The 12116-nt window shown below is 49.8% G+C and overlaps 1 protein-coding gene across 1 annotated transcript in view; it reads right to left on the bottom strand.

The window, feature by feature from the left end:
• LOC116860279 (neurexin-3-like) overlaps positions 1-11155 on the bottom strand; it is a gene marked incomplete at its 3' end in the record, with an annotated part of 54267 nt that extends 43112 nt beyond the window's left edge. Inside the window, exon 1 of the mRNA XM_032846265.1 lies at positions 10217-11155. Within this exon, the coding sequence (XP_032702156.1) occupies positions 10217-10925 (709 nt within the window). The remainder of the gene's footprint in view (positions 1-10216) is intronic.
• Positions 11156-12116: the final 961 nt, after the last annotated feature.

Below are 12116 nucleotides of genomic sequence, written 5' to 3'. Positions count from 1 at the left end.
TTTAACTATCCCGTTAGAATTTTTAGCAAAACCTTGATGTCTGTTGGGGTGTCCAACCCCGAATGCCAGGATGCGCTTGTTCAGCTAGTCCAACCCGGTTCCACTTTATGCTACTCCATGGCATTCTAGAACTTCTCATCTTATTGTCAAGCTATTCAAGATTCCCCGGGGGTCCTGGGGGAGGGCATCCCTGGAAAATCAGAGATGTTGCAAAGCTAGCTGGGTAGGGAGGAAGATGGGGCATCTTAGGGGGATGAAATGAAGCACAGACAATAGAGCCAGAGATGGGTCCAACTACGAATCTTTCGGAGTGCAAGCTCCCTAGGAACAAAATGACTGGAGTATGAATCACCCGCTTACCTCAGAGCCTGTTCCCACATCAGCCTCTCCCACATGATTGAAGATTAATCACAAGCAGTTAATTCGAAATAAGCCGGTGGTGTGTGCACCACTAGTGCCTATTAGAGAATCCCTTATGAATTTTTCTTGACACAAGTGTTAATTCTTGCAAAGCATCATCCAGAAATGTTATGACCCATCCATCCCCTCACCCACATGGCCCACTGCAAAGGTCAGACTGCTTTAATTAGAATGGGGAACAGTGAGGAAGTGGCTAGAGGCTGAGTGCAGCCCCATGTAGGAAAAGCTAGCGCCCTGATCCTCTGCAGTGATCAGAGACACGTTAGGCTGCCCTGAAAACCACTCAGCCCCCATCTGTCACTGCAGCTGACTAGGGTAATTCTGGGGGAAGAGGAGAAATGTCTTACACAGTGGACAAGAGGATGGGAAATAGGAAGTTGGACCCAAAGACACTTAACGTCCCCTCTGAAGTTATCATCCCATGATTCTTAACAACGTACCTTGGTTTCCAGTGCCTTATACAGGGCAAGCCATGACTAGAAGGCAATGTAAATGTCTTACTATCCTCCAATGGGTCATGGGATCGGGGCTCCACCCCTCACAGAATATTTCTTCCCTGGCACCAGAGTCCCCCCAAATTTCCATGTGGCTCCTTCAAAGTGAGAAGGGTCTCATAGCACATCCCCTGAGCCTGAACTCTGCCCTTGCCTTTCCTGACCTAGATGCAGTTAGTATATGAGGTGATGATTCGTCTTTTAGGAATCCCATGGGTGAGAGGCTTAACATCCTTTAAACCCACCCTTCCCCATTCCTTTAGCTGTCCAAGGATAACCATGCAAGTGATGGGACCCCCTTCTGGAAAGGAAAAAAGCCTGAGGAGATGAGGAAGAAGGAAGAAACCATGAGAGTCTGGTACACTCCCAGCCTTGCCAGCCCTGTTCCCTCCATTTGGATCACAGACCTGTGATGTCAGCCTGGCTGGTCCCTTCTCACAAGAAGGGTATTATTTTTATTTTAAAGCAACTTATTAACTAAAGAAGCTCTACACTCTCTCACTGCACTTTGTCTGTTCTCCAGGGGCTGTAGACAACACATTCCCAATAATACCTGGAGGAGAGGTTATGGAATTGCCTGGAACCCACTGCTTGGGAGAGCAAAGATGCCAGCCCTAGCATTGCTGACAACCATGGGACTACTGAGACTCTCTTCTAAGATCTTTGCTAACAGAACTACCTCAGGAGAATTGGACCAGCAGACAAGAGGCAAAAATGTCAGGAGACGATCAGATGCATAGAGTCTCACAAGAAACTTGAAGGAAAATTCCTCAGGGTCATCTAAGTTACAAAGACACTTCAATAAGAGCCTCAGTAAAACCGAAAGGATCCTATATGCAATTTACGGTACACCTAAACCAGGAGTTTCCCGTGGCCTACAGCTCGGGTCTCTGTCTTTCGTTCGTCTCTATCCTCTGTAGACTCTTGTGTACCCTCACCCAGTACAGCATTTCCCCCCCCAAACAGCTGACACATTCACCGTTTCTAGGACCACGTGCACAGTAAGTTCTATCACAGAGCAGAGCTGGGGGGTTTGGCTGGATGAGTGTGAGATCAATTTATCTTTGAAAGCTTGCTAGTACTGCTTCCTGAGTTTAAAAAAAATTTTTTTTAACTGGAAAATACATTATTTAGGAACACTGTGGACAGCGGTGGAGGTCTGAGAGCAGATATAAATGATGACACATTTAAAGGGGGCCCCGTATTGCTTTTAAATAGGTCACCCAAAGACATCAATTTCTGGAGAACAACAGCAGTAATGACAACCCACTGGCACTGTCAGTTCCCAAATAGATCACAGAGACAGGCCTGCAGAGCCACGCTTTGTCCCTCTCCTCTGTCAGCCACAGCCTGTCACCTGGAACACAGCCCCCCAGTGAGCTGCAGAGAACCAAACATCCCAACTTCAGCTGGGAAATGCTCCGGAGCGGGATGGGGGCGCCCCCTCTTTTTACATACCACCATGTTCCTCTGCATCGTCTGCAAACATTTCTAAACATGTCCTCACTCTCCCCACTGGATACCCCAGAAAGCTCCTCCTGCCTTCCCAAACGATATTCCTGGAAGCCCTTCATCCTCCACACTCCCTCTCCATGGCTCTTCCTGCCCTGCTGGTTACAAAATGAAGGAAAATATGTCTGTGATGAAGGGTCCTAGGTCACTGAGAACTCCATGTACACCCAGAGCAACATTGCTGTCACGGGACAGCAACAAGTCTTAACAGAGACGGATCCACAGCAGTGGGATTGGAAGCTTAAGATAATGGGGATTCCTTAAGGGGAAAAAAAAATCACAAATTCAAAATGAGGTATGGCACCTTAGAAGGGACCCTGTAAGTGAGGCTATAGGAAAGGTCTTGTTTTGGGCTGAATCCGGCTCTGTGATAATCTCCCTCCCCCACACACAAAGGAAAAGAGAAAAATAAACACAGAGAAAGAGAGTTTGGTTTTGTTAGTGTGAAGACACTCAGAAGGCAGCAACAGAGCAAGATAGAGTAATCCAGGAGCTCCCTCTTTTACCGCCAACCCTTGGTTGGGTGCTGGGCAATTCCTGGTACCTGGGAAACCAAAGATTAAATCTGAAGAGGTCAGGCGATGCTCCAGGGCTGTGCAGCTGTGTCCAAATGCCTCGGGACCCGTGGGTCCAAACCCCAGTCACTTCACTTCAAACCAGCGTCTTGAGGGTGGGAATTGACCACTCAGAGACATTCATTTCATTCTCTCTCATTTTTTCATATTCTCTCTTTCTGTCTGCCTGGGAGGAGCAAGGCTCCCAGGATTAGCCAAGCTGATAACCTCCTACACCAGGAGGTTGACATTTTGCTTATCACCAGCATCCAGGGAGGCAATGCTCCGTTTCACGATGGAGACATAGGCCATTTGTGTTAATGAAGGGAGTCTAGGAGCAGAAATAAAATGCCATGTTGGGGATCTGGGTTTGCAGGTCCCAGAGACACCTGCCAAACAGGCAGCATCAAAGCTTCCTCTCATACCCACACCAAGTTCACTGGCACCTCCGGTCAGGGTCTCCTCACCTGTTCAGTGGGATGGCAAAGCCTTCCTTCCGCACCTGCCTCATTGGGTTGCTATGGGGGCCAGAACACCACAAGTTTGCAAAGAGTTCCAAATACTATCCAACATGCACAACTGTTATCAGTGATCCAGTGTTCTTAGGCAGGGGCCAAATGGCAACAAAATTGGATTCCCCTCCGTTTATCTCTGCCATTTCTTAAACGGGGATGAAGGAAAATGGCAGAGGTGGGGGTACTCCCAGGGAAGCTTCAGACCTTCTGTGAAACCAAATTGACTCACACAGTCCATTCTTCCAAGCACCAGGCAACCAACAGCCCGGAGTCAGGACTTGGTTCTTCCCCTAAGACGATGTAAATGACCCTATACATTTCATCTCATTTCGTGCCCTCAACCATTGATGATGTAGGGTTTCTTATCCTTGCTTTGCTGCAAGGCAGGATGGTATAGTGGTTATGTGCAGGCTTAAAGCCAGGCTGCTGGGGTACAAATCCCAGCTTTGCCTGTTACTAACCGTGTGGCCTTGGAGGAACTATTTAACTCTTGTCCTTCAGCCTCCATATCTACAAAGTGAGAATAATAGTGTGTTGAGTGGTTGTGAGGGTTATAAGAGCTAATTTCTGCAAAGCAGTCAGTATAGTACAGACATGGAACTAGTGCTCCTTGAATGCTAGCTGACATCATTTATTATTATTATTATTATTATTATTACTATTACTATTGATGAGAATACTGAAGCTTCCAAAACCATCTCCAAAGACACACAACTTATCAGTGGACAAGCCCAGATTTTTCACTCCAGAAGCCATGCCCTTAACACCTACACTAAACCTTGTTCAAGATCCAGGTTTCTCTGCTCCTTATTTTCCTCATCTGTACAATGGCACTAGTGAATGATCTCACCCACACGGGAGTGCCACGAGGATGAGATGAGACAATGCATATAAAGCCCTTAGGCTGTCAGGCACAGGGTGGGACTCAGTAATAGTAATACTAACATCATCATTATTTTTACCCAAGGAATGGTACCTGACCCTCACAGCCCTGCCCCATAGCCTCTCACTCCAGGTCCACCTCCGGGCCTGTCGCACAGGACACACACTGCAGGACAATAGGAATCATCGGGGAGGGCGTTGCTAGTCCTATGCCCCAAGCACAGCCCCTACCCCAGCTCTTCTGTCCTCTGAAGGGGGCAGAGGACCCAGCTAATGGGCAGCTGCCCTAGGAACTGGAAGCCATCTTTCCCAGGCGGCCTGAAAAGGGAGATGGGGGCTGTGAAGATAATTAGCCCCCAGTGCTGGGCCTGGGGTGTCTCATTACCAAATGCAAATGCAAGCTCATGTGCCACTCCAAGGCTCTTGGCAAAATGCCTGTATGACCCTCAACCTTGCTGAATTTGGACGAAGCATTAACCAGTGTCCACCCCCTTTGGGCCTGCAGCTGGTGTGCGGACTGTGCAGGGAGAAAAAAGGCTGTTCTCGCCCCCACTGAAGGGGGAACAAGGAAAAAGGGTCTTATTTCTTTAAAGGCAGAGATGCTGGTGGGGGGGGTATAAAAAAATTGCTCTTCCCTCGGCAGTTAAAAGAGGGATAATTGGTGCAAGTGGCGGGCGGGCGGCTGCTCAGCCATTTAGCATACAGCATACCCAGGAAATCTCACTTGGTAATCAGGAGAAGAGGAGGAAAAAGGAGCAATCAGACCCCTATTCAGGCTCCGTTTAGCGACAGCCCCTGCTGGCTGGCTGGGCTAGTCCCACCTAAAGCCTGAACGCAGGGTGGGAATCAGGTCTCAGAAGCCACAGTTACCCTTTGTGCATGTTGTAAGGCCTCCCTTGTGTGCCACCGTCTCCACACCAGGGAGAAGGATTTGGCAAGGAGACTGTCTTTACTCTCCGACGACGACTCTCACCAATCCCCTGCAGGCCCCCAGCCCCAGGCCAGGCCAGGTCGCACAGGTTGGGAACAACAATGCCCTGTTACAATCCCAGCAGGAAGTGCACTGGGGAGGGGAGGAGAGATGTTTGTGTTTTTACACAAATGCCCAAAGCAGAAGGATCAGGTGGGCCCATCACTGCCGCCTTAACTATAACATTCTTTGTCTTTGGCCTTTGGTAAATGCTCAGGGGCAAGCAGTCTCTTGGTATACCATTCCATCCCAGTTCTGGTTTTGATAAATGGGGAAAGAGTCACAAAATTCTCAATAAAAAGGAAAGTAATTGAAATTCGCCTTCAGGAAGGCTTACCAAGGCCACCCGGCTGTGTTGAGCCATCCATCCAACCAACCTGGGTCAGATGTCATGGATGGGAAGGGGAGGCCCTTGGGTGCCACTCAGCAGTGTGCTTGTGGTAAGGCTCAGGCCCCTACTGCTGACACCCACCCCTACACCTCACTGTGGGAGTCGAAATGCCTGAAAACTTAAGAGCTAAGACTCAAGACAGCAGCTTCTGGTCTGGGCACCTGCCCAAGGCAGCAAGAAGAGAACGCAATGATTTATTTTCTCCCCCAACTGAATAAGACCTCATGCCTCTTCACCGAATGAACCTAAAAATGTGGACACAAGTGGTATGTGACAGGCAGGCCCACGGCATGAGACCCGGAGGGAGAAATCAACAAGTGATGCCTTCTCCATCTTTCCCTGGCCCTACCCCCGCAGGTAACAGGCTGACATCACAGTAAATGAGCTCTTCAGTACTGAAATGTACACACCTTGGGAGTAAATCAATTCTTCATGACTATAAGATTGTTAAGAAATTCAATACATGCACATTCATAACTAGGAATGGTTTAAAAATAAACAATCAATTTTAAACTCATTTCAAGGTAATAATAAACTCTCAATGACCCCTGAGGGGATAGCTCTCTAGGGGGAGCTCAGGATACCTCTTCATTGCACAGTGAGATTCCAGGCTACCCATAAGGGGACAGACTGGGCTAGACCAAAACCAGTGCATATGCCATGCCGTAGCCAGACTATCTTCCAGAATAGAGACGCAGAATTTTAAAATCATTTTGAACTATCTTTACTTCTTCAGTCCTCCAAGCCCTTCCTAAAAAGGCAAGATTAAATGTCAGCCTTGGACGCCTGGGTGGCTCAGTGTGTTAAAGCCTCTGCCTTCGGCTCAGGTCCTGGGATCGAGCACCTCATCGGGCTCTCTGCTCCGCGAGGAGCCTGCTTCCTCCTCTCTCTCTGCCTGCCTCTCTGTCTACTTGTGATCTCTGTCAAATAAATAAATAAATCTTTTAAAAAAATAAAATGTCAGCCTTGACAAGTCTGAAGTTGAGCACCAAAACATTTTACTTATAAACATAACACCTAGAAGTAAAACTCTGGGACCTCTTCTCCATCACATTCAATGTGACCATTACTTAGGCTGGGAGCCTTGGGATGAAGTTTTCTCAAGCAGGCTCTGTGGAGTTCAGCCTGGAGCTAGAGCGAGTAACATTTCACCATGTGAAAGAAGACACTGAGTCCACGACCTCTGACCCTCCGGGCCCAGCTTGCTCATAGCAGCTACCTCCGGTATCTTCTGGGTCTTCGTAAAGAAATACCCACTGCGGGGTCAAAATAGCCCAAAGCACATAAAGGAGATGGGCCCATCTGTGCGTTCTTCGCAGGGTGCAGCATGGAGACATTTTGGAGCCATCAAGGCATGGAAAGCCAGACAGGCCGAGCAAACATCAATGCCGCGGGCATGCTAGCAGCTAATGGACCACAGAGAGTGCCTCCAACAGGCCTCGACCACATCCATCTAAAGCTGCAGGGGCCTCCCAGCAATTCCTGCTCCCTAGCTGCTAGAGCATGAAGTACACAATGGACCTTCCGTCCTGGGTACAAGCCCCCACACGATCACGTCAAGGCCATTCTTAACAAACTGCGACAACCACAGGACCCACCTCTGGAATAAGTTCCCTGGTTTCGGGTCCCTGCCATGCGCAGCTGAAAGGGGGCACGGTGGGGGATGGAGGCATCCTCACTACCCACCTCCCCACATCTTGAGGAAAATGGGAAGCATTTATTTGGGCTATTTATCTTGTTTTGTGCAAGATCTACTTGACAGCAGCTCCTGTAATTTTTTTCCCTTTAATATTTTATAGGTGGGTATCTGCCCCGCCCACCCCACCGGCTGACTATCTAGGAATTAACTACGTGTGGAGAGACAGATCTTTTCTAAAAGCCTGTAGTGCTTTTTTTTTCTTTTTTGTGATTGATTAGACATGATGACAATTACCAGAATCAACAGGCTCCAAGTTATCAACAGTAAATTCTGATACCTCCCCCAGCAGCCACCCTCACCTCAACCTTTGCACTGCTCTGTTCTGAGCCAACCAAGTGTTACTGTTACTACAGAGTTCATTTACTCTATTTATGTATTGAGAGAATAAATGAGCTGCGCCGTGTGTTTGCCGTCTTCAGATAGGGGTATCAATCCACAGCCACTAGACGATCTGAACCCTGCAGAAAGAACTATTATTAAAATATCCATGTTGTATTTAGCTATTAAAAAATGGACTGCCTATACTCTGCTCTAAAAAATGCCTCTGGAGACCTGACTCACACACAGACACATACACACCAAGAGAGAGAAGACAAATCATACACATATACAGCATAGAGATTCTTCCAGCAGAAAAGTGCTGATCCAGACCTGCCCAGAGGAAATGAGTTCTTTTTAAACACAAAAAATGCAATCAGGGGTAATCAGCAAGTTAACAACACACTTGCAAACACCCTAGTCCCTAGAAAGGAAGAATGCCAGCTTTCAATGCAAGTTCTGAGAACAGAACATATCCTTTGGGCGAATGAGAAAAACAAGTGATCATGTCAGCGTCTTCAGGAAGAACTTTCTCCAAAGCCAAGAAGCTTTGGAACAGCAGTCAGCTCCAGAAGGCACCTGCTTATAAGAAGTGCTTCCATAACCACATTCCCAAAGTGGCTTTGTGGGTTGGGGTTGCCTCGGCTGCTCTTCCCCAACCGCTTTTCCAATGGGCCCCGTGGGGGAAAAAGAAGCCAAAAAAAGGAGGCATGCGTGTCTTGAATCTCCCTCTCCTGTAGCCCACCCACAGGCAGGGAGATGTGATGCCCAGGGCAGCCCAGCTGGGGAAAGCAGCCACAGAGGCCTGGGGAGGCTTTTCCAGTCGCCCCTACGTGACCTACAAAGGGGCCTCCAACAAGACCCCTCAAGGTGTCCTAGTCTCCAGCATGTGCCATCTGGAAAATAAAATTCGCTTTGATTTAAAAAAAATTTTAACAATTGTGGCTAAAGTTCATATCAGTTACACCCTCTTTAGGCTGGGTGGGCTGTGGTGGGATGGTTTCAGGAACCCCTGCAGACACTATTTTTTATTACAAGCCACAAGACAGGGGCCTCATCAGAAGGAAGAAACCCTGGGGTCAGTGCTGAAACACTCATCTGACCCCACCTACCTGACCTCCCTTGTCCTATTGCTTCTCAGTCTTGGCTGCACACTAGAATCACCTGGGGAGTTTAAAAATATACAGATGCTTGGATCTCACACCTCACCCCCCACCCCACACCAAATTCTGATTGAACTGGTCCATAGGGTGGCCTGAGAGTTTTTAACTCCCTTAAGTGATCTTAATATGTGTCGCCAAGGTTGAGAACCACTGTTCCGCCCTACACCATCCCACCACCTCCATGGAGACCAGTGTGGGATGGCAATACATTTCTAGAGAAATCCAGGGATTAATTCCAAAAGAACAGGAGTAAATTGAACTTTACCTCTTCCTCATTCCAAACCCCAGCACACACACCCATGTGGTCAGTTCTCACGCTCTTTGTCATTTCAACGCTCCCTCCTGCTCAAAGCTGGGCCTTCAGTGAGTCCCAGAGTCCAAGAATCTGGATTTTTAAGTGTTTGTCAAAGTAGAGTCTGGACCACTTCCTCCCATAGGTGATCCCAAACAGTCAAAATTCACTGAATGAGGTGAGGGCAGTCTAAGTCTTTGGGTTTGAGTCCCCTCTCCCTGGGAAGCTGTAGTTGAACTTGGGGGGCTCTCCAAGGCTATGCTGAGTATCGCCAGTTCCCTTCTGTGCTTGGCTGGACAAGGGTCCTGTCGGTCTCCATGTTTTCCTATACCATTCTCAGTACACAGAGATGCAAAGGGAGGACAGGAAAGAAGAACGTGATATGAAAAAGCCTGCTGCTAGAACGAGGTCTTGAGTAGGCCCATCCCCAGTTGCCTCATCTACCCTCCAGACACTTTCCTCAAAGACTGTGGGAGGAGGAGCAAGTAGAAGGGCTGGAATGATAGCGGGCCAAACATGGCCTGGAATCCATCCACCCTCATTCTCCTTTGCATGGGCATTCTTCCTCCTGGGGCTTAAGGAGAAGATGATGGGGAGTTTCCCATCCATCCCAAGGGTCCAACTCTCAAGGGATCAGGAAGGACAGAGATAGCTACTTTCCCCATTTCTATTGGATTTCTTGCTCTGCACTGACCCTGCTAAGCTGCGCTCCAGTGGAAGGAGCTGAGCTGGGCTCATATCCTGCATTCTATTCCATCTAGCCCTTTGAGGAAAGAGCTCATGATTGAGCAGCTGGGATCCTCTTCCTGATGAGATTTGATGGGTTTTCCATTGAGAGCAATCAAAGGATTTCCAACCCCTCCTCGAAGGAAAAGGACCCAATTATCTAACATGTAACTAAAGATGGCCTTCAACAGCAGCGTTGGTTTCTACCATGGGTCTTGGCCCTCACCCAACCCGGCAGGTGGGTGTCTAACAAGAGAGGGCTAGGGAACGAAGGTCTTACCTTCCGAGCAGAGCTTGCCTCCATAGCCGGTGGTGGAACAGTCACAGGTGGGGTGGCCATCCAAGAGAAAGCAGATCCCGCCATTTTCACAGGGACGCTCACCACAGGGTCCCTCGGCATCCAACCGGACACCCTGGCTCCCCAGAAGCCGAGGCTCTGAGTTGCCATACTTGAGATCCAGGATTAATCCTCTGAAGCCGGGCATGGCCTGTACTCCATCCAGGGTCAGGGCAGAAGGTCGAATGTCGGCGGGGACTCCACCCAGGAACAAGTCACTGACCACATCCATGTAGGGCCGCTGAGGCTGCAGCTCTCCCGCCTGGCCCTCGCCGTCGAGCACCAACACCGTGCGCAGGCGGTCGCGGCTCACCATCAGGAAGTGCCAGCTGCTGTCGTTCACCTGCTTGTTGGACAGCACAGCGGTCTCTGCACAGTCCATGCTGAAGCGGAGCTGCACGCGGCCGTCCACCAGGGAAAGGCAGAGGAAGTCACAGACGCCACCGTCATCCAGGTAAAGGAGCAGCCCCGTGGACACGTTGGTCTTGAACTGGAAGCTCAGGTCACTGCGCGTGCTGGCATCCCAGCGGAGGTAGCGGGCCCACTGGTTGGGGAGGCCCATGAACTCGAGGCCCAGGCAGAGCCCCAGCAGCGACCCCAGCAGGACGCTCACCTTCAAGGTGAAGAAAACTGAGTTTGCGGTGAAGCTCATCGTGGCTGCCAGGATGGATCCCGGAGGAGCCGCTGGGCAGGGAACAGCCCTTGGGGGACGAACCCCCCTCCTTGGCAGCGGAAGGGAGAGAGGAAGAGGAGATGGGCCGGGCCGGTGGGGGGCACAGAGAGCACACAAGAGGACGGAGGCCCACACGCACTAATACCCAGAGGGTAAGGAAGAAGGACCGTGAGTAAGACGGCCCCAGATGGGCACACAAGCAGGAAATTCAACAATGAGGCAGACGGGGAAGGCCGGGCAGCAGAAGAGGAGGAAAGTCAGTTGGGGAGGTGGGAGACCAGAGTGAGGAGCCAAGTGTCCTCCAAGAAAAGATCTCAGCTATCCATGTGGATCCGGAGGCCTTGATTCGAGGAGGAGAAGGTACTCGGTGGGTGGAAGGCTTCAGCAACGTGCTCCTCCCAGCGGACCCCCGAACACCCCAGCCAGGGAGGCCGGGGAGAGGGCTGGGCTGGGGCTGCCGTGATGGAGGAGGTGTGAGCGGTGGTGAGGTGAGCCGGGTGAAAGGCGGAAACAGGCCAAGGACCAGCCCTGAAGTTTTACCTCCTAGCAGCAGGGGGCTGCAGGGAGCGGGGCCGCCCAAAGCTGAGGGCTCAGGCGGGGCAGGGCCCAGGGCAGAGCCAAAGCAGCTTCAGGCTTCATGGTGCAGGCCAGAGGCAGTCCTGCCCATTACCTGCCTCTCAGGACTCCAGGAACACACCTGCAGGGAGAAGGGGGGTAGGCAGAAAGAAGAAAAAGATCAGGGCGGTGTCAGGAAAACACTGCACCTTATTTCACAAATATTGATGAACTGCCGACCAGGAGCCAGGCTGCTCTAGTGATTGCCATAGTGCCTGGTGCTTAAAATAGGAGAGAGGACTCAGGTTCGCGCAGAGCTGTAGCAGGACCCTGAGCTCAGTGCCTAACGATGAGCGCGGTTTTTCCATGTGCAAAAATAGTATAAAACTCCCAAAGCCGTATCAGCACATTTTTACAGTATCCATATCAGAGGGTCACATAGCTAAAATTTATTTTTAAGGTAAGTGTAACACTTTATACACTCGAGCACAGACATGTAATTTTAACTATTTACTGGTTAAGAGGCACGAAATGACATTGATTTCTTTTTAGATTTTTCTTTTTCAATTTGACAATCCAATGCCTGGGTGTAGGCGGCCTAAGACAGATTTCCAC

This window comes from Lontra canadensis, unplaced genomic scaffold (genome assembly GCF_010015895.1).
Source record: "Lontra canadensis isolate GAN:19392208 unplaced genomic scaffold, GSC_riverotter_1.0 scaffold173, whole genome shotgun sequence".
NCBI classification, from domain to species: domain Eukaryota; kingdom Metazoa; phylum Chordata; class Mammalia; order Carnivora; family Mustelidae; genus Lontra; species Lontra canadensis.
The sequence above is the reverse complement of the archived record's forward strand: the minus strand, read 5'-3'. Positions and strand labels throughout refer to the sequence as shown.